The 22536-nt window shown below is 36.7% G+C and overlaps 2 protein-coding genes across 3 annotated transcripts in view; one reads left to right on the top strand and one right to left on the bottom strand.

The window, feature by feature from the left end:
• LOC123694443 (intraflagellar transport protein 172 homolog) overlaps positions 1-21215 on the bottom strand; it is a 30248-nt gene extending 9033 nt beyond the window's left edge. The window contains exons 1-29 of the mRNA XM_045639886.1: positions 21177-21215; positions 20837-21008; positions 20462-20654; positions 19826-20012; positions 19452-19586; positions 19065-19252; positions 18253-18389; positions 18084-18160; positions 17764-17880; positions 17131-17263; positions 16784-16914; positions 16320-16408; positions 14385-14524; positions 13093-13220; positions 12463-12568; positions 11995-12216; positions 9494-9666; positions 9031-9147; positions 8322-8492; positions 7825-7893; positions 7330-7575; positions 6952-7093; positions 6048-6255; positions 5210-5426; positions 2599-2722; positions 2137-2248; positions 1642-1809; positions 1382-1461; positions 1094-1281 (exon numbers count right to left, since the gene is read on the bottom strand). Coding sequence (XP_045495842.1) covers positions 1094-1281; positions 1382-1461; positions 1642-1809; positions 2137-2248; positions 2599-2722; positions 5210-5426; positions 6048-6255; positions 6952-7093; positions 7330-7575; positions 7825-7893; positions 8322-8492; positions 9031-9147; positions 9494-9666; positions 11995-12216; positions 12463-12568; positions 13093-13220; positions 14385-14524; positions 16320-16408; positions 16784-16914; positions 17131-17263; positions 17764-17880; positions 18084-18160; positions 18253-18389; positions 19065-19252; positions 19452-19586; positions 19826-20012; positions 20462-20654; positions 20837-21008; positions 21177-21215 — 4209 coding nt within the window. The remainder of the gene's footprint in view (positions 1-1093; positions 1282-1381; positions 1462-1641; positions 1810-2136; positions 2249-2598; positions 2723-5209; positions 5427-6047; positions 6256-6951; positions 7094-7329; positions 7576-7824; positions 7894-8321; positions 8493-9030; positions 9148-9493; positions 9667-11994; positions 12217-12462; positions 12569-13092; positions 13221-14384; positions 14525-16319; positions 16409-16783; positions 16915-17130; positions 17264-17763; positions 17881-18083; positions 18161-18252; positions 18390-19064; positions 19253-19451; positions 19587-19825; positions 20013-20461; positions 20655-20836; positions 21009-21176) is intronic.
• A 280-nt stretch (positions 21216-21495) lies between these two features.
• LOC123694442 (60S ribosomal protein L14) lies at positions 21496-22466 on the top strand. 2 transcript variants are annotated; one of them, XM_045639883.1, is made up of 2 exons: positions 21496-21627; positions 21885-22466. In XM_045639883.1, exon 2 carries the CDS (start codon positions 21891-21893, stop codon positions 22389-22391), a length of 501 nt encoding a protein of 166 aa, XP_045495839.1. In that variant the 5' UTR covers positions 21496-21627; positions 21885-21890; the 3' UTR covers positions 22392-22466. The 2 variants fall into 2 exon arrangements, with proteins under 2 accessions (XP_045495839.1, XP_045495841.1); XM_045639885.1 differs by lacking the exon at positions 21496-21627 and adding an exon at positions 21672-21813.
• Positions 22467-22536: the final 70 nt, after the last annotated feature.

Genomic DNA, 22536 nt, shown 5'->3' with positions numbered 1-22536 from the left:
GTTGTATATTATTATGTTCTATTATTGTTATTTTCTTTATTGTATTATTTGATTTAATATTGTGTATGTTCTGTATTTGTTGAAATAAATCTGTTTGTATTGTATTATTATTGTATTGTAACATAATATATATTTATAAATTTATAAAGAATAGAAAAAATTCGATCACGAGGCGGGACTTGAACCCGCATCCTTCGCGCCATTCCGGGGATATATATTTTCTTATGTATAGAATTCCGTTGTATAAAAGTAAATGATTATGCAAAATGTGAGCTGGTTCTTTATATTTTTGAACTGCAAAAAGTTATCTTGTCAGGTCTATATTCTAATAGGATTTTAAAATTGTGCAAAAGGATGCAGTTATGACATGCTATTAAATAATTCCAGCTCGGAACCCAAAACTAACAAAATCTCGACATCTCTAACACCCGACACCACGCATCAAAACACATCAATACACAACTATAGTCGAGCCAATATAATAGGCAACATTTGACGTCTATCAATTTTATCTTCGAAGAGATGTAACTTGTATAAAAACATCGAATAAAGTGAATTAATCGATACGGATTTGTAACATTTGTCAATCGAATTTATTAATTTATGATGATTTTTATTCACAAGTAATCAATGCATTCGATTCTAGATGTCAGATTTCGATTTTTAGAGTAACATCTCTGGTATTTAAAAAGAAAAAAGGTTTATTGACACAAAATTGTAGCGACGTCAGTTCTTCAATTCAGAAATTGTTAATTATGTTTAGAATGGTTTATCAGTAAAATGAAATCTTAAAATTACTTGTATTGGTCATTATTATTATAAATATGTAATCGTAATTGAAAAAAGTTAAGCAAATGTGCAGTTCTAACAAAACGAAATATCATGTTATTCTATGTCGTCGTTACTAGGTTACGTTGTTGAATTTTGTTGAACTGTCAAATGTTGCCTATTAAAATGGCTCTACTATAGTTTACACACTACGCGGAAACGAATGACACATGACACAGGGCTGCCACTGGCCTGCCACGCAGCGCTTCTCTAGCGCCGCCCGCTATGGCCCACCACAGTGTACACACTACGCGAGCGCACTCACCGCGTGCGCGTTGAACAAGTGCGCGGCGTAGCGCAGCGCGTAGTGCGGCGCGCGAGACGCCGCGTGCGCGAGACAGCGCTGCCACTGGCCCGCCGCGCAGAGCTTCTCAAGTGCTGAGCGCTCTATATCCAGTTCTGGCTCTTTAACATCGGCCGCTGATTCTTCCTCTTCGTATGACTTCGATGTACCTGAGTAATGTGAATTTATTTTATATATAATATACTTAATTTATTTATTTATTACTGAAACAAAAGATGTTAAATTATTATGACGTTATTAAAAACTTACCTGGCTCCGCATCTTCCACTCCGTCGAGTAGCGCAGCACGCAACTGTTCCCCGACTTCACTTTGTCCGATTGCATCAAATCTAAAATCGTTCTTGTATTAAATTAAATTAAATAAATATTGTTATAAATTCCTTTTAGATTAAAAGTTGAAAAAATTCCATTAAGAATATTGAAACGATGAAAAAACTGCCCACTGCTGCTGCACAAGCTCCTACTAGCAGACGTATCACTACCATTCACCCCTAGACCCCAACACATACCGCTCGGCGAGCATGTCGGCGGCAGCGCGCCGCTCGTCCCCCGCGAGGCGGTCGCGCGCCAGTCTCGCGGCACGCAGCGCGGCGCGCTCCGACAGACGCGTCGCGCCGCTAGTCGCCGCTGCCGCGCTAGCTCCCACTAGTAGACGCACCGCGTCCCACCATTCACCGCTAGACGATTATAATTATATTGTTGAAGTAAATTTGCTACAATGCATTTTACTTTGTTTGCAGTATATTTATTTATTACCCTTTTGAATGTTCAAATTGACAATAAAAAAATGGTGTTCTTTTTAGTCGGTCATCACATAGCTCTGAATTTTACCGGGTAACCAGGGCAACTTACGTAAGAAAATTGTCTAAAAGAGGGAAGAATGTTATAATATTTTAATAAATAACAATACTTTACATTATACAAAAAGAGTATTTTCCTAATTTTATGAAAAGGAACACAAATAGACACAAATAGACACAACAGAGCGTCAAAGCCCAACGCACCGGTCCGCGTGGTCGGCAGCGCGCTGCAGCAGCGGCGGCACGGCGGGCGGCACCTGCTCCGCGCTGTCGGGCAGGTACTCGCGGGACACGCGCGATGCCTCCTCCCACAGCTCTGATATATTACGTTAGAATATGTGTCGTATAATTATATTGCGTGTTTAATTTGGTTAAGCAAGTAGAAATAAAAAAAAATAACTGAAAATATTTTTTATTAATAAATTTCAGACAAAATACATAGTTACACAATTAAATTTCTATTTAGAAAATTACATTAATAGTTTTGTAAATTATATGAACACAAATAAATAAGAACGCATAATTGAAAAGGCAAAAAAAATTTCATAAAAACTCGTATAAATCAGGCTTGTATGTATTAAGAAAGGAAGCTTAATACTTTCAATACATCCCTAGCTACTACTTGTTCATCAAATGCTGAAAAAAAATAAAAAAAACTCTAAATACCCAATTGCTTGTAATGCTGCACAACTTCCCGCGGCCGGTTGGCGCGTATCATGAGCGTCTCGAACTGCTGCAAGTCGCCACGCTCCGCGGCCGCACGAGCCCCTTCCAATAATACTTCCTCAACCTATTTTAATTATAATTCTATGTTTTTACTTGTCGATTAACTTCAGAAACAATAGGAAATTCTTAATATACACTGGTCATCAAAAAAATCGACCCACCTGCATTTTTACGGAAAATTGCGGTTTTCTCACAAAATAAAGAAAAATTGGTTTGGAAACTGAACTGATTAATTAAACATGCATATTTACACGAATATAAACACATAAAATCATTAACATCTTAAAAAAATGTTCGAATAAAGATTAAAATCCTCAATTTTCAGCTTTTTCTTTATTTAATTTCAAATGCAGTTTATTTTGTAATCATGAAACTTATGATCACGTTTCCTTCGGATCTATACTCAGTACTTTCTCTTCTTTTTGGAATGATAGCCTGCGTTCACCATTTTAAATAAATAATCAAGATTTTGATGGTCTCTCGAGGAATTCGTTATCATTCTTCCCTCATGGCGGTTTTCAGGTCTCCTATTGTTGTAGGGGCTGAATTACGAGCTCTAAGCTTTATTTTTTAATTGTCCCACATATACTCTGTAGGTTTCAAATCGAGACTTTTTTGCTAACTAGAGTGTAACTCTAATGCGGACCTCTTCTAAATACTGGATCACGATTCGCTCTACGTGTTTCCGAGCATTATCATCCATAGACTCAAAGTTTTTGCAGATACATCCAGCATATTACACCATATGATAGTCCAAAATCTCGGTAATGTATTGAACAGCATTTAATGAGCATTTTTTTATCGTCAAGCTCCGTGCATCTTGTCAAAGAAATGCAACTCTAGAACTTCACAGAGCCTCCATCATAATCGACCGTTTCTCTTACCTAGCACTGAACAAATCGTTCATCTGGTCATCGCATGACATAAAGACGTCTATCAGCACCATATTAAAGTCATTCGCATCTTGTCACTCAAAAGTACTGACTCCCATTGGCCTATAGTCCAGTTTACGTGATTTCAAGTCAATTGAAGTCTGGTTTATCGATGAGCTGTGGCTGATTGTAGCCCTGTTTCTGGCTTGTGTGGTCTTAGGTTCTACTCCTAAAGTCTTCTTCTTACAGTTCTGTCATTTATACCCACCTCCTTATCTTCACGCAGGCGTCACTAGAGATCTACACCAGACAGATGTCGATTTTGTAGAGTTTATTACATTATCTAGGGGTCGTCCCTTTGAGTTGCCGCCCTATTTCTTGCAGATCAATATTTTCATCGATACTGCCCAGTCTCTAGAAACCTTTGGTAAACTCATCGAACTGCAAAACAGCTCAGATTTTACTTTTTAGCCACGGCAAGTTGACATAAGTTTTAGTAGAGCCCTGTTTTAGTAGAGCCTCAGTTTGGGCCCCCTCAGCTACAGTAGTATCCATTATTTTGAGACAAAATTTATCAAAACTACAGCATCAATTATTAAACTTAACGTTATGAACAAGAGATTCCGAAAAAAGTCATTTTTGAACTGGGAACACGGGCATAATTTGTCCCGCCGTAAACCGTCAAATCAACACTGTACAGTATTTCTGTATAAAAAATTGTTAAGAATCATTAAGTGCAGTAAAATTTACGACAAACATAATGATTAGCATGTTATCAGACCCTTATAACAAAATACAACAATATTAGACGACTAATTTGTGAAATAATCGATAAATAGCAAACATAGTGTAGGTGGGTCGATTTTTGATGACCAGTGTAGTTCTTTAATAACTAAGTAACTTATTTAGGTTTCATAAAGCCTTGCATTGACCAATATCCACAAAATTAAAATAACAGCAAAGTGAAACCAACATTGTTTTTTTTTCTAGGTGGATCTAACAACATTTTACCACAGTATTACAATATTTCCTAATATATTAATTTTCATTCCTATGATTTTAAATCTGCTTTTTTTAAACAGTTTGATGAAAAGCATCACTCTTCAATGGCATATGAATAATATCAAACAAATATCGAATAGCATAAACTTTAAATCAAAGCAATATAAAACTAATTAATTATCATAAAATATAGCTCATCGAATATGATGAAAATTTCTGTGCTAATTTAATCAAGCGTATATTGAGCGAAATAGTAAATTGTCCGTCCAATTGTCATCAGTAACAATAGTGACGCATTGGTTTTAGTCACGTAGCGTATTTGCGTAACGCCCCAATAGTAAATTGTCCTATTAGCTTTAAATTACTCTCATTTGCATAAATATTGTTAAAATTAAAGTATTATTTACAAATTTAATTCAACACAATTTTGATTAATTAACAATAATGCACCTATTAAATGTTAGATGCATTATGTAAAATGTAAATGAATATTTACTTTATAAATAGAGCATACAAATGAAAAAATAATTACTTGTTGTTTTTTTAAAGAGATGTGGAATGTTTAAGGAATATTCAAATTCAAACAGTTGAGTTGCACAGCCTAATTTTTTTTAAATTTAAAAGAATAAATTTAATATTTATTCTTTTAAATTTAAATATATTTTTTCTTCACTCACCATATGAGTAGCGTGCTGTTCAGCCAACACCAACGCCCTCTGATGATGACCCCTACTGAGCCACATCTTGACCGCGTCCTCCGGTGCCGCCGCTCGCAGAAACGCAACCTCAGCCTCCTCGGGCTGCTCCTCCGCAAGCGCGGCCGCTTCGTGCCGCGCAACTTCGCGCTTTGTTATCCCTCCGCCCAGCTCACTTAGCTCTAGGGCGATATCCCACCTGTATATCGTGTCTTTATTTATAGACTCAGGTGAAATTTAAAAATAAGGGCGTGTATGCCGAACACACGTGTCAGAAGTGAAAATTCTTTGGCAAGATTCAAACATACCAAAACCGTCGCCTTAATCCATGACGTGACGGTATTGAAATGACGCAACCTTCAAAATTTTACTCATAACGCGCCTAAAAAAATTTCACTTCAAAAACTTTGTCATACGCGTTATAGAGAATAAAGTTCTTTTTTTCGGCAAATGAATGAAATAGACAGTTTTATTCTAAAAAAAACAATACATTATGTACCCCACGTAATAAGCTTTCTAAAAGAGCAGAAGCATTCTTCAACGATCACAACAAGGCACCAGTTATGAAATGAAATATGTTTATTATGAACACAAACAAAAAACAAGATACAATAAAAATATGTGGCACTCGAGGACTGCCGCGGTAAAGCTATTTACATAGCATGCCTTCAAGCCACACCTCCGTGCCCGTCGGAGTGGGGAGCGTGAGGTTTTTTCGTTACGGAATTTCTCGATTCGGTCCCCGCACTCAAGGCCCGCGATAGAAGCTATGCAATAGCTTAAAATTAAATAAATAAATAAGAACTTAGTCCCAAGTGACCTGTGCGCCTGCAGCGCCCAGCGCGCGCCGAGCGCGGCGAGCCCGCGCGCGGCGAGCAGGCGCGCGGCGGCGGGCGCGGGCAGCGCGGCGGCCCACTGCAGCGCCGTCTGCTGCTGCACCGCCGCGGGGCCGTGCGCGCGCGACACCCGCTCCGCGCTCTCCCACTGCCCCGCCGACCGGTACATCTGGATCGCGCTCTTCCAGTCGCCTGGTGTTTGGTTTTAACCACAGATAATATAATCATTGAGCAGCATGAACGCGGCGACAACACGCGGCATTTCTAGGATAAATTTGTGCGGCAGGTAGCCAGGAGCGTTTGCGCGCGGCGGTCGTCTTATCACAGTAGTTTCAACAACACAGTAGTTTTTTAATATTGATGTCATGATATTGAAATTGTAATTATATAGGATGTCGATGCACTAAGATTAAAGAAACTTTAAGTATACGCAGAGTAAGTAAAGAATACTCGTAAAATTCCAGACGCATTTTTTATTAGATGTTTTCTTAAAATTCTATGTTTCTACACTCTAACTGGCAACCAACCGACGTTTGCCACCCCTACGCACGCTTACGCTGAAGATATCCTTTCCAGAATTATATTTTGTAATAGTTTATATTAACTGTAAGTATATCAAATTTAACTACTTATTAAAGATCGGATACATCGCATGCTGGAAAATAAAAAAAAGCATAACAAAAAACTATTGTAACAACTCTATCAATCTATCTTTTTTTTCATTATTTGTAATGTGTTTGAAAAAAGATTTCAATAACACCTTACAAGCCAACAATAAAAGTACTCATTGTAAAATGATATTATAAAATAACAGCTAATAAAACTAACTTGTTAAATTCCAGTTTGCATAATTTATTAACATGTACGCATTCGTCATAATTATCTCACCCGCTTGAATATAATAGTTTTCAGCGGCTCGTAGATCGCCCGCGGCTTGTAGCGCTTGTGCTACGTGTCGTCGCGTAGCTTCTACGAGCGAGCTACGATGAGCAGCTACTAAGCGTAGCATCGCTTCGTATTGAGATGCATCCTATAATTTGACAAACTTTCTCATAATTTTGAATTATGTATTTGGAATTATTAAACGATTTTTTTAATAAAACAATAATATTAAAAAAATATCTTGAGGTATATTGGACGTCAGGTATGATCTCGGCCTCATTTTTTAAATAATGTTTTTTTAATGTTTTATTTTTTACATTTTCATGTAAATGCATGCACTTACCTACTACATGAATGCATATGAATGCACTTCACATATCGTACCTTGTACATAGATATAGCTTCATCCGGATCGTCAAGTCCTATATAAATCTGTTCAGCCTTCCTCAACTGCCCTTCCTCTCTAAACTGCTGAGCCAGCGGGATGTAAATCTCTCTAGTTTCATCTTCAGATAGATGTGCAGTGGCCACACGCAAACCTTCGTTAATTTTGTCCGCGTTATTGTATGCGCGTACGCATCGATCTATCATACCGCATGATATGAGCAAGCGTTCGGCTGTTTCCCACTCCTAAAAAATGTTTGTAACCGAAAAATTTCTCTATTACATAAATTTTAAGCCTTTGATATTTCTTAAAAATCGATTGTACTAAATTATTATTTTAGGCACATCATTTTTATCTAAAATATTTTTAGCTCAAGCTCAAAAGTGTTTCAAGGCAGCACTGGCAAGATCAGCAAGCAATGAAGGAATTTAAGTTTTTATTAAATGATAGGCATTTATTTATAAGCGTGCCCATCCGCCGCATAAATTGCTCACCTGAGTCGATATAAAATGCTCGCCAAGCTGTTCACATTCTTCTTTAATAGAATCCTTGTCGTCAATAACCTGATAAAACATCATTTTGAAAATATCTGCGTCATATTTTAATGTTACACAATATGCAAGACATTATGATAATTTATATCAGTCTACACTCTACACTCTAGTGGAAAATATTTTACTGTAGCTGCGAATTTATTTGCATCTGCATTTACGACATAAAACTGACGTATTACTGCGGAAGTTTCTCGTTGCAAGTACTTAGTTTCTTAACTATTCTCCATCACATACATAACACTTATTACGGTTTAAGCTAAAAAAATATAGGAACAACAACGATACAAGGAACAAAAAAAAAGAGAAAAAAAAACAAATTAATATAACACAAACAAGTTTAATACTCACTAGAGTGGTGCAACTATCGTTAAAAGACAGTATCTAATTACAAAATCTATTACCCTGTCCCCTAATCATTCCCCTATCCACACACCAACCTGAACAATCTGCAGCGCCTTCTTATAATGGTGCGCCTTGATAGCCGCGGCCAGGGCTTCCCTGGTGCGGCCCGCTTCTATGAGATGCGGAACCGCGGCCGCGGCCCGCCGGCTGGCGACGAGCCACGCGCCCCACTCGCCCTCTAGACGCGTCACCTCCCCTGGACACGACTGGTACCCAAATATTGATAGTGTAAACAAGTTGTTTTCAAATATTGTTGTATAAATTGTAATTAGTCTGTCGATCTTGATGTTGAATCGTCTGATATAGATGAAACGTCCGAACATGGTAGCATGCTACATTAATAAAGCCAGTAAAATGTTGTCGTGTAAGTTGTAATTAGTGTGTTGTGTCTGTTTAGGTTGTGGAATCGTCTGATATAGATGAAACGTCCGAACATGGTAACTACATGCTACATTAATAAAGCCAGCCAGTTGGCTGCTGCCAATTCCTTACCATGGAGAAAACCTAATTTTTAAAAGTAGCGCTATTTTATTGTTATTGTTTTCAGTCCTTACTAATTGGAAGAAAAGAACATAAAATCTCAAAAAATACGTATAAAATATAAATTGTAAAATGAATACTACTTAGTATACCTTATGGTTAAATCACATAGCAAATATGTAAACAAAAGCAAACCTCACATTCCGTATAAATTTTGTAAGTATCACAAGCAATTGTATTGTCGTTAAAATCTCGAGTACTTACTTCTCGGGCGAGCTGTACCGCCCTGGCGTAGTTATTGCCTTTCGCGTAGTACTCGACGGCTGTTTTATTATCACCACGCCTCTCCGATATTTCGCCAGCCATTTCCCACCATTCTTCCTGAATTTACAATTGTTTTAATGGTAACCTCTAGAGTCTAGCGTATAGCTCAATATTTATTTTTAACTTCATGATATTATTTGGATACACATAAAATAGAATAACATAATAATTTTGAATAATCTAAAAATTCAATTAATATGCAACAAATTTTTCCTAACTAACTTCGCCACACATTTGTTATCACCAAAAGTAATTTATCCCGATTCACATCATAGACTGCACGCCAAACACGACACGCTCTACGAATTCCACACCTCTGCATCGTATAATCGGTCACCTACACATTCCCAGCTACGACCCTTCACATAACAACTCTGCAGTTCCCCTATACCCCAGCACACACCTGCACCAGCTGGTCGTGCACGGCGTGCAGCAGCTCGTCGTCCCGCAGCAGCGCGGGGTGCTGCAGCAGCGCGGCCGCAGCTCGCCGCGCCCGCCCCGCGCGCACCCACAGCCGCACAGCTTGTACTACGTCCCCGCTAGCGGCTAGCACAGCACCCGCTTCGCCCACCCTGCCTACAACGAACTGATCTATATACCTACCCGTTTTATTAAACGACATGAACACATTAAACTCAACGTGACTCTGTTTATTTCAAGTGATTTTGTTTATTCGATTTTGTTGACTCCAACAGAAAAGTTTCACACAACAATTGGAATTAAATCTTACAGAGATGCTGTCAATATGTTGCTGGCAACTATTGCAACAAATATAAAGTCAAGACAACATAGACTATGAAAAATATGTCTCGCAAATTTCAGCTGATTCTAATCAATCTTATTATGCTAAATTAAACTGCAATTTCATTAAATTTAGAATTTGAATTATGTGTTGGTCAATTGGAATTCATCAATCAACTACTGGTTAATTGATGATCATAAGAACAGCATAACATTATGTCATTCAAAATAAATTCTTAATATGTATTTTGATGAAAGTGATCAATTAAAATATTTATATTCCCTACGTGTAAAAAAAATAAAGATACGATATGATTTTCAATGTTCAATTTTCATAAAAAGTCAAATTCAAATGCATGACTTTAAAATATAACAGGATCGCTATAAACCGCAGCGCACAAACATCCGAGGCTAAAGACCGAGCTATTATCGATTTCCATATAGGTTCCCTGATTAAAACCGCAAACCAAACGTAGTGTTGCTATAAATTCAAGTGTTTCATTGCGAATTCAAAAATATATTATGGTTTACAGTTTACACGATCGTACTGTGTATGTTCGACGATGCATTTTTAAAATACATGTTATCGTTTATAACAACAATACATATTATATGGTGTTTTGATGACCCTTTTAATTACACTTTTGTTAATATTCTATGACGCACAATTGTTTATAGTGCGTCGAACGGTCAATGTGTGTATGATCACTTTTGAACAACGACGACGAATTTCTTGAAAATAAATCTTAGAAAGGCCAATATAAAACTGGTAGTTCTAATAATGGTGTACACCATTTGTAGTGCTGCAAATTTTGGAGTATGTTGTCTTTAAGATACTAGACAGGGGATAGACAGGTAATGACGATAGAAAAGCTGGAAGCAGAATAGATCGCATAATATTATATTGCTACAATCTGTAGCCCATACCACCGGATATATCGCTGTCGACAGTTTAAACAATTCGTTTTATTAATCGATAGTAGCATAATTATGCCTAGCTAGACAGAGAAATAAGTTTTGCACTAAGGGTCGAACAAACCTAATACGCTCATGGGCGTAGCCACGGTGGGGCAGGGTGGGGCGCTTGCCCCACCCAGGCTTTGACCTGGAAGGTACCTACTTAACCAAATCTAAAAATTGAATTATCCAGGTACTAACTACTAAGCTTAATATCCGTAAGAAAATTCACACTCGATTCTCGAAAGTCGACAGTCGACACAGAAAATGCGACCTAAACATTAGTATTATTTACCTCTACATTGACTGACTAACAAATTGTCATACGCCCAGCGACCAAACAGCTGAAGATAGGGACACATTTTTGGATCTATTTCGTGGTGTGGTAGGTGAACAATAAGGTGTTTTGAATAAGAATAATTCGAAAAACGAATTACACACGAAAAAAGAAAATAGTTGAGGCTTCTATGTTACACGAACTGGAAGAAAAATGAGTGTTAGTTAGATACCCCACTATCTTATCCAATTTCACTTTTGTTTTACGTTACACGTTCTACAATTCAACAAAATATGGGCCTTAGAAAAAAAAGTTTCAAAAAATACACAGAGACAGACAGAATAAAGTGAGTGTTTGTGAGTGAGATAAAAAAGTTTTCAAGGTAAAGAAGAAAAAAAATCGCAGTAACTTTTGCCCTAAAGTGGATAGTTTCCGAAATATCGGCGTAAGACTTTTCTACGCCTAATGCCATCTCGAATGCCGTCGCGAATGCCGTCGTGAATGTTATCGCAAATGCCATCGCAAATGCCATCGCAAATGCCAACGCAAATGCCATCGCAAATGCCATCGCAAATGCCATCGCAAATGCCATCACAAATACCATCGCAAATGCCATCGCAAATGCCATCGCAAATGCCATCGCAAATGCCATCGCAAATGCCATCGCAAATGCCATCACAAATGCCATCGCAAATGCCATCGCAAATGCCATCGCAAATGCCATCGCAAATGCCATCGCAAATGCCATTGCAAATGCCATCGCAAATGCCATCGCAAATGCCATCGCAAATGCCATCGCAAATGCCATTCTTTCGGTGTTAGTTAGCCCATTTCTCGAGGAAGGAATCATCACACTAAGACCAATCCATCACATAAAACCGCGAGGCAAAGCTAGTCAAATTATAAACATATATATACAAAGAACTCACCAGTGGAAATCAAATAGTCCATATACTGTTGTTTCAATGCACCCACAGCAGTTCTATCTATCCTCTCAGCCAGGGCGATAGCTTCTGTCCATTTATTGAACTGTTTGTACATACTAATCGCCAATTCGGGTTTGCTCGCTTTTTTCGTGTACCACTCTTCAGCTGTGGTGAGGTCCCCAGAGAATATCGCTAAACGAGCCTGCACTAGAGGACTGTTTACACCTAGAATCGAATGTTTGTTCACATTGGTGACTTTTACATGGATTTAAAATTTATTTCACATAATAATTATAATTTAAATAATTATATTTTAAATAACATCGACTCTAATCATTAGTGACGTTGCAACAAAAAACTAAACTAAAATCGCTTAGACATCAAATTACATTTTTAAGGATAATAATTGTATAACAAATTTCCCATGTATTATCATAAACAATTATATAGATATAGAAACAAATTATATACCAGCATTAACATCGCCATTTCCTTCAGCAGAAGCCAGCTCAATAACTGAATCCAAATAAAACGTCCTCGCGTCGTCGCCGACGCCGCGGTAACATTTCGCTGCCAACTAATAAATATTCAAAAACTATTGTTATTATTATATTTATTTAAATTTTAAAAGCTATCCAGTAAAGTGGAAAAATATGCATCATTCTAACTGCATTTCAAGAATGTTTCTGAACAAATCTAATAGGTAATACATAATATTATAAATAAATAAATATTTCAGAACAATTTCCACACACGGCAAGATCTAATCCCATTCTAAGCTTTCGCTTGAGTTATGGAAACCAGATGGCTGATAAACATACATATATATATAATTTTAAATAAATACGTATATAGATAATTAACACCCAGACACAGAGCAAACATCTATGTTCATCACACAAATATTTGCCCTGGGTGCGAATCGAACCCACGACCTCTGACTTGGAAGGCTACTACCTACTACTCCACCTACCAACCAAGCCAACCGGTCAGTCATTATGTTCTTTAGACCTACCAAAACCTATATTTTTTTAACAAAATACATCATTTTTTACTTCTATATTATTTCCATAATAAACGTTTGTAATAAACAACCATCACCTGAATATCCTGTTTAGCAAGCGCGCGTTCGGCGAGTTGCCGCCAAAATGGCGCCAAATCAGCTGAATTGCTGACAGAGTCTAAATATTGCGCACATCCCGATAGATCCCCACTGCGTAACGCGTTATCTGAATGGAATAAAATGGTAAAAGGTGGTAAATGTTAAAAATACTTATGTATTATAATAACGATTCGAAATTGCTACTAAAAAGTAGCCTAATTGAATAAATGAATGTTTGAGTATGAGTTTGAGTTTGAAAATATTAAAATAATTCAGACTTTCAATGTAAGGTTATAAATATGTATAGTTAATTTATTTGTAAACACCTAAACACAAAATGCATGCACATTGAAATGTGCATGCATTCATCAATTAATTCAGCAGTAGGTACCTACTTTGGTATGATAATTGATAACAGGGACTCAGATTACTATAGTAGAGCCATTTTAATAGGCAACATTTGACAGTTCAACAAAATTCAACAACGTAACCTAGTAACGACGACATACAATAATATGATATTTCGTTTTGTTAGAACTGCACATTTGCTTAACTTTTTTTAATTACGATTACATATTTATAATAATAATGACCGATACAAGTAATTTTAAGATTTCATTTTACTGATAAACCATCCTAAACATAATAAACAATTTCTGAATTGAAGAACTGACGTCGCTACAATTTTGTGTCAATAAACCTTTTTTCTTTTTAAATACTAGAGACGTTACTTTAAAAATCGAAATTTGACATGTAGAATCGAATGCATTGATTACTTGTGAATAAAAATCATCATAAATTAATAAATTCGATTGACAAATGTTTCAAATCCGTATCGATTAATACACTTTAATCGATGTTTTTAAAAATACTGTGGGAACGATCTAATTACGGACAAATGAAGGAAAAATATCTTGAACATTTTTGATGAAAAATAAGAATTGGCTTAAAGGTCTCGTAACCAGGCCATTAAATATTAAAAAAAAAAAAAAAAAAGCAGGTTACCTCTCTTCGAAGATAAAATTGATAGACGTCAAATGTTGCCTATTAAATTGGCTCGACTATAATAACGATAATATGTGATATGTGTATTTGAATCCACCTTATTTACGGCCTTCATGAAATTCACGTAGAATCGGAGTTAAAGCCGATATATGGCCACCTATCAAATTTTCAATCTAAATTTTATCCATCTATCAATTTAACAAATTCTCAACATTTTATACATAACCTCAAAAACATTGTAAATCAATTCACATAAGTGATAAACCACTAAAACATGATCACTCACTAAAAGCTAAGCGATGTTCGTCCAACTGCACATAGGGCACGAGTCCACCGTCGAGCGATACTCGCATATCGCTCACATCGACCACTGTGCCACCGCTGCACTCGCACATTTCTACACAACTCGCTTCCCATCCACTGTACCTGAAATAATATTTTAAGCTATTGCATAGCTTCTATCGCGGGCCTTGAGCGCGGGGACCGAATCGAGAAATTCCGTAACGAAAAAACCTCACGCTACCCACTCCGACGGGCGGAGGTGTGGCTTGAAGGCATAGCATGCAATAGCTTTCCGCGGCAGTCCCCGAGTGCCACACGTCGTTTTTTATTACTATGTATTTAAGTGTAACTTAATAAATATTATTACGACCGATTGAATTTTCCAAATCATCATCATCAATAAATATAATAAAATTCTAGAAAAGCGGTGTCTGTACAATGGAAATATGAAAAAATATTAGCAGGTGTTATTATTAAATCGATCCCAAACCCAAAACTGTAGTTAAAAAATTTTTTGTCTGTTTGTCTGTTTGTCTGTATGTTCGTGCACGCTAATCTCAGAAACGGCTTCTCCTATTTAGATGCGGTTTTCACTAATATATTGGAGTAATCTTCATTTAACATTTAGTGTTTATTTCATGTCAATCGGTTCGTAAACAAAAAAGTTATGACCATTTAAGTATTCACGGCGAACATTTGCTAAGGCATTCTATTTATTGTACACTGTACCTACAGTGTACGATATAAGTTATCTGTTACAGTTATTCCTATAAATGTCCAGGTGATCATATCGAAAGTCCCCAAAGGTGGGAAGGGGAGTGGGGTCAGCTGAAGTAGTAGGGGGGAAGGGGTCAAATTAGAATTATGTTTTTTTCTAGGTAAATTTTATACATAAAATGTCCTTTAAATTATGTCGTATTATATTTTTAACTCCCGAGGCAAAAAGTTGGGTGATAAGTTTTTGATCGCTATGTTTGTCTGTGTGTGTGTGTGTCTGTTTGTGCCACCGTAGCTCGCTAACAGGTAATCCGAATTAGATGCGGTTTTTTTGTTAGGCAGCATATTTTCCGACGCTGGTTCTTAGATAAAGTGTATCAAAATCGGTTCATCCATTTATTATATCTAGGTATATAGGGGTAAAAGTGAAATGAAAGTGAACGACCTATCAGTAACAATAAGTCAAATTTTATCAAAATCGGTTCATCCATTTATTTGATATAGGTATAAAAGTGGTAATAAAAAAATGAATTTTGTCAAATATACTCAAGTGACATATCAAATGAAAGGGCATGACGTGTAAAGTATAATTAGACATATTTAATCAAAATCGGTTCATCCATTTATTATACCTATATATGGGTAAAAGTGGGAATGAACAATAATCGAATGTGGTCAAATAATATACTCAAGCGGGGCATATGAAAGGGCAAAGTGCAAGGAAGGAAGAAATTGGCTCGCCTCCCCCATGGTGCTTAAAAATAATATAACATAATTTAAAAGAAATACGTAGAAAATTAATTAGGCATTTATTTTTTTTATTTTTTAGCTCAGTCCGGTAATAAATTTTACTATCAGTTCTTTTAATTATTTATGGTAGTACGTGTTTACTCAATAATTAAGTTAATTAGTAACTACTATGCAGTCACTATTCCACGCGGACGAAGTCGCGGGCACAGCTAGTTAATAATATAAAAATCTCACTCGTAAAATGGCATAAAGGTGCTTTTCCACCGCATGCATGTGTGAGGAATGTGTTTGTAATTAATATACTAACGCTTCAATATTGGTGGAAAAGCAGACCTAAGACGGTAAATTTACTCATTTTTGAAATCTTTGTAATGCGATATTCAACAAATTATTTAAGCTAAAGGATTAAAATAATCGGGCAAGTATTTATTACATAGAGATAAGTAAAAGTTATTTATTTCAAACAAATTACCAAATCAACAAATGCGTAGGTGTCTGTGCCACGATTGCGTCACTATTTTCGATCCATTGCACGAAGCTCACACCGCTCGCTATGATTTCCTAAACACAAAATATAATATATAAATGTATTTTTTCAATAGTTGATACATTGATATTAAATTTAAATAGCCCATTTTGAACCCTTACAGTACGTTAGAATATTACCTAACATACAGAGAGATTATTTGAATTTTGTTTAATTGGTTTTAAGCTACATACATCGTTAGCGAACAAAATAGGCTATATTTTGATTTTTTAGCCCGAACAAAGCCGGGACAATCGCCCAGACAATCATTAATTCGCACATTGAACACCGATGTTACAAGTGTTTCTGTGGCTACTAACCACACAAATAAGTTGTGGTAATTTCTTATGTGCCCAATTGCTCTCTTTCTTGTTCCGCCAAAAAAATCCGTTTGATATCTTAACACACACCTTATCACCACTATCCAGCTTCAACAAGGCGAGTCGTCTGCGAGTGTCGCGGAACAACAATAGGTGACCACTTTCGTTCAGCTCGAGCCAGTCGATTCGTGCCTCGTGCCACCATTGGCCTAACTGTATACCTGTATTTTTGTACCAAGTTTTAAATGATTAAATAAATAATACTCGAGTACATAAAACACTCTTATAAAAATCAGGATAAGCAGAAAAAAAAGGATTTACGACAATTTAATATCTCCAAGTAGGGTCGTAATTAGTTCATATTCACAGAAAAAGGGACTTCGAACACTCACTATATACATTTACCATCTTACAGTAAATTTTTCAGAAATACGAACCAGTAACAAGATCGACAACGGCTAGTGTTTGCCTGTCCAGTAAATAGGCGAGATGTTTCCTATCTCCACTTATGTCGCTCCGCTCGTTGATGCGCACGCTCAGTACGTGCGGGTTTACGCGCTCAGTACGCACCTTCGGAGACATAATACTCACTTATAATCATAATAGACCAGTAGTTATAGGGGGTTCCCTTCGGAAAATCACATAGGCAGAATATTGCATTTTGGTATTGAATTAGAATACTCTAAAACTTTTCTCAAAATTCACATATAATTGGATGGTCGCCAGTTTTATATTCCGTGACCGTTCCGTCAAAAGCGTGTTTTTTTTCTGTAGGATTGACTAATTAAATCTTGCGACCATTCTCTAGAACTATATTAATTTTAAGAACAGTTTTAGAATGCCAAAATACAAGTTTTACGTGGTAGGAAATATAGATAAATTTATTTTATTTTAAAAACATCGCCTGATTTGACCAAATTTCAATGCATTCTAGCACTTTTGCATAAAGGATCTATAGATATTTCTATACCCATCTTTGTAATTTTTAACATGATAATAACACTTACATTTAACTTCAATATAACCCTAAAATCAATTTACCCATACCACTATCACGTAAAAAAACTCACAGTATGCAGAACTCTATCAAGCCCGTACTCCACCACGCTGAGTTCTCCCGCGCGATGCAGCAAGCACGCGCCGCCCACCGCCGCGTATATACGTTCCCCGCTACCCGACCATGTTATCTAATAAATATAAATATGTGCTATAATACTTATTTAGAGGACATCAAAGTAATGTAAAAAATCGAAATTTTCCAAGAAAAAAAATTATGTGTTTTTTGGGTGTACAAGAAAAATATAAGTCTTGGCAGAGTAACGTCTATATCAAGGTGTTTTTTACGAATGGCGATAGAATCAATAATTGTTTGATACATGATAGAACTCACCTCACTAGTTAAGCCCCGCGCTATATCACATAATATCAATGTGCTCGCTGTACGGCATACCGCATACCAATCATTACCTACAATTAATAGGCAAATTATTATTACGATAAAACAGTGTGAATTAAATCCGCTTTATATCCCACAAGGTTTACCTACTTATTTTACTTACCTATAAATTTAACCGTATAAATATCCGCATAGTTGGAAGTAACAGTGAGTGGTGGTGCGTCTCGAGCGAGGCGAGTGAGCAGCACTCGCCGCGCGCTCACGTGTTGTACAGACACCGAGTCGCGCCATACCCAGGACCTGGCACAGTTTACATACAAAAATGTATGTCTGTATGCTGATGGGGAGTTGGTTGGTTATCGTTTGTATTGTAATTAGAATTTAAAGGTACGTTCGACAATCAACTGTATGGTCATAGTGAGTGGGTTGATTTTCGTGTGCAATTGGTGGAATATACGTTTCATAGCGTTGCGTGCACTGGATTTCAGGTGAGTGTCTTTAGAACGACAAATATTATATCACTCTATTTTGCGGTATAAAATAAGATAGACAATGAGGAAAATTTTATAATTAATATAACAAAGGTTGTAAGCATAAATTGGTAAGCTAATGAAAACGCTGACCCTATACGGCTTATAATTAATCTGGTATTACCTAAGTCTCACGAACAATACCGGACTCCTTCATTCATTCATTCAATACCGGACTCCTTTACCTCGCCTATGAGACAATCCTCCAAAACACTGAACCCTATTGCCTATAAATAAAATGTTGTGTGGTTTTATGAAACCACGGTAAAAGTGAAACTTTTTTTCACACTATAGACAAATAAGTATCGTACAAATAAGATAACTAAAAATTATCGTTTTTGTACGATAATTATCGTACGTATCGTGCGTCACGCGACATGCGCTACACAGACCAAAAAGTTTGAGACGATGTAATAAAAGTTTCACTTTAAAATAGATTTCGAACCTAAGTACCGCTTCCAGTACTATAACAGCCCCAGTCTGCGAAGCGAGTGCGAGTTTGGTGCCATCGCCGCTCCACGCGAGCGCACGTGTCGAGTACAAGTTGCCGATGTTTAGTGGGCTGAGTTCTACGGTACCAGATTCCTTCACCTCGCCTATGAGACACCCGTCGAAGACGCCAAATGCTACCGTCTGTGAAAATATTTTATTAATATTATTATAATAACAATATTCTTACTTTTTTTTTAATTTGAAATGTTTAAAAATCAGGCTTAAAATATTAACACTATAACAATATTCATGGTTCATAGGTTCATAGTTCACAACTTATTCATGCATTTCCTATTTAAAGTGCCAATAAATAATTAGATAAATTATAATTAGTAACTACCTGTCCAGACGGGCTAGGCGCGGCTGATACAAAGTCCTTCCTATCTGGTGGCAAAGTGGGCTCGATACTTCGCAACAAAGCACCGCGCGTTGCTTCGTACACCGCGATCCTGCCGTCACACGATCCTACCAAAAGCTAACGAAAAAAAACAGAATTTGACCTAATATTAGAATAGAAGGATAAGTACATAAAAAATTGACCACTTACACCAATGATGCTACAAATACAGATTTACTTCATCCATGAACAATTTTTGATTTTAATAAATGAGGGTATATCAAAACAAACTTTATTTATTAAATAAACTTAAAAAAAAAACCACATTCAACCGGGTGGACCTTAATTCAAGCATATTACTTAGAAATATTACTCACATACGGTGGTATAAACACCAAAACAGTTGGCGGCAAAGCGTACCGCAGAAGCAGTCGGCCATTCAAATAGATTGTGCCATCAACATGGCCGGAGGCTACACTCGCGTCGCTGCTTCTAGCGAGCGACACACAACACGTGCCCGCTGACCAGAGACTTGAGCTCTTGTTGCTTTTGCAGTCTAATTGCCTGCAAATAATACTGTTTGTTTTGAAGTGAAACTTCTTTATGTATATTAAGTAGGTACGTTGAGAGTAAAATTTCAACTAATAGTGTCATGGCAATACCGTCACGTCCGTAAAGTAAAGCGTAGTATGAAGTACCGTTACATGAAGTAAAGCGACGATTTTGGTACCTATCTTTGAATCTTGCCAAAGAAGTTTCACTTCTGTGCTCGGCACACATGTCAGAAGTGAAACTTAAATCTAAAGAGTAGATTTAAATACTGCAGTTTATAGTTTTTAACAATAGATATTTTGTCGACTCAAAAAACATACCAAATATAATATTGGTTCATAAATATAAGTCGACACAAACCAGTTTCAAATACATTTTGATAAATAAACGGTTTTTAATTTGATTAATTATTGATCGTCTTTTACATATTTTCATACAATCAAACAGACATTTATAACAACCTTATCTTGCCATCGCTGGTTCCTGTGAAAAATCCGTTCTCAGCGGGCAATAAATGCAAGGGTGCTCCAGTCAAAGGAAATTTATTACAGATAACTTTTTTCCCGCTCCAATCCGCACCCACCCGATAAACGAACACCATGTTATCGCTCTGCGCCACGCCTAGCAGCTCCGAATTTTCACTGAACACTATACCTAAAAAGAAAATACAAATCTATGTATTTTTAAATTGAGTAGTTATTTGATCTAAACAGCATTTTTATACGTTACTTGTATTTTAAGTTAAACACTATACTTAATATCAAAAATTCAGATTTAATTACTGGGTATTAGACTTATGCGTAAGTGTTATGAATGATTTTTTTTTCTATACATACTCGTAATCGTATAAGATTTCTTTCCAGCTGCGGAATCAGCGGGTTTTGTGCTAAACTTGTCTCGTCGGATCCCATCTCCGTCGAAGAGAAGAATTAGCCTATCGCAAGTCGCCACAGCTAATTTTACATTATTAGGCGACCAACTTATATCAGCAATAGGTTGGTCAGTGTCCTGTAATATTTAAAAAGAAACAATTTATAGGCATTTTTATAGGTACGTAATAATAAAACATTCACCCTAAGGCAGAACCACTAACGAAAGACGGCGATTGTAAATTATAATACATTACATATCCGAAGTATTTAATTTCAAATTCACAAAAACAATTATTAGTTTTACCTGAGATTCCAACAAAGTTTTAAAATATTTAAACCGCATTATTCCCTTCGGTAAATAAGTCACAATTAGCACGATCAAATATTTGTTTACAATAAATCGTGGTCACGTAGCAACGAATTATTTAAATTTCCCGCATTGTGTTGCTTCTACACGATCATTATGAACTTTATAGACGTACATTTAATAAAAGTCGCGTAGGATATTTTCTAGTGAGAACATCAATTTTAATTAATAAAAAATATCATAAAATTAAATTTGCTATCCAAACAAAGGCAAGGCCTTCAACCTTCATTAATATTTTTTCCGTATGGTGTCTGCACACAGCATAATCTACCAAAAATCATAGAACTGACATAAACCCATAGAGTTCTAAAAAAAATCGTAATTTTGTCTGTGGTTGTTTGACAGAGTCTTTCACTTTAGTGTTCCGCGTTTGTAAAGACGTTTTAAGGTTAGCATATTTTTATCCATTTAAATCTGTGTATATGTGTTTAAATTATCTCAGTTTCACGTTCATTTATTAAAATATAATATCTCAGTTAATGGATTTTACCTTGCATTTGGCGATTTGAAGTGTTTTTAGTAATGTTTATGTCACCTTAATTCGGCTTATTGTTAGTTCATGTTCGTTGTTTAAGTACCTATACAAAGTGCAGTGATATTATAAATGTATCGTTACTATATAAATAACCATGTCCGTTTTTTCAGGACGTCATGCCTTTCGCACGATATGTTGAGCCAGGGCGCGTTGCCCTGGTAGCTGAGGGTCCCTTGAAGGGAAAACTTGTCAGTATCGTGGACGTCATTGACCAGACGCGTGCTCTTGTAGATGGACCCGGCAGCGGAGTCCCACGCCAAAAGATCCGCCTCAACCAACTGCACCTTACAAAGTTCCGTCTTAGCTACCCCTTCACAGCCCCCACACGTGTTGTAAGGAAAGCGTGGACTGACGCTAAATTAAATGAAAAATGGGCTGAAAGCCAATGGGCTCAAAAGCTTGCAAACAAAGAAAAGCGTGCACAGATGACTGACTACGACAGGTTTAAGCTCACATCAGCCCGCGTCAAGAGGAACCGTGCCAGAACAGTCGTATTCAAGAGCTTGAAGGTCAAAGCTGCAAGGAGTGGTGCTTTCGGAAAGAGAAATGTCCCGAAATCAGCAGCGAAGAAACTCCGCACGAAAAAGGCACCCGCTGCTAAACCAGCAAAGAAGTAATTCTAGTTTTGTGCCCTAAATAACATGTGTTAAAATATGCAGGACAATCATAATAAAGAATTACTTTTAGCTGAATTAACTGTTTCTTGTCTTGATCCAATATCCATAAATTAGTTCCTTAAATTTTGAAATGAGGTGAGTTTAT

Source organism: Colias croceus, chromosome 9, assembly GCF_905220415.1.
Source record: "Colias croceus chromosome 9, ilColCroc2.1".
Classification (NCBI taxonomy): domain Eukaryota; kingdom Metazoa; phylum Arthropoda; class Insecta; order Lepidoptera; family Pieridae; genus Colias; species Colias croceus.
This window is presented reverse-complemented; position numbering and strand designations above follow the sequence as displayed.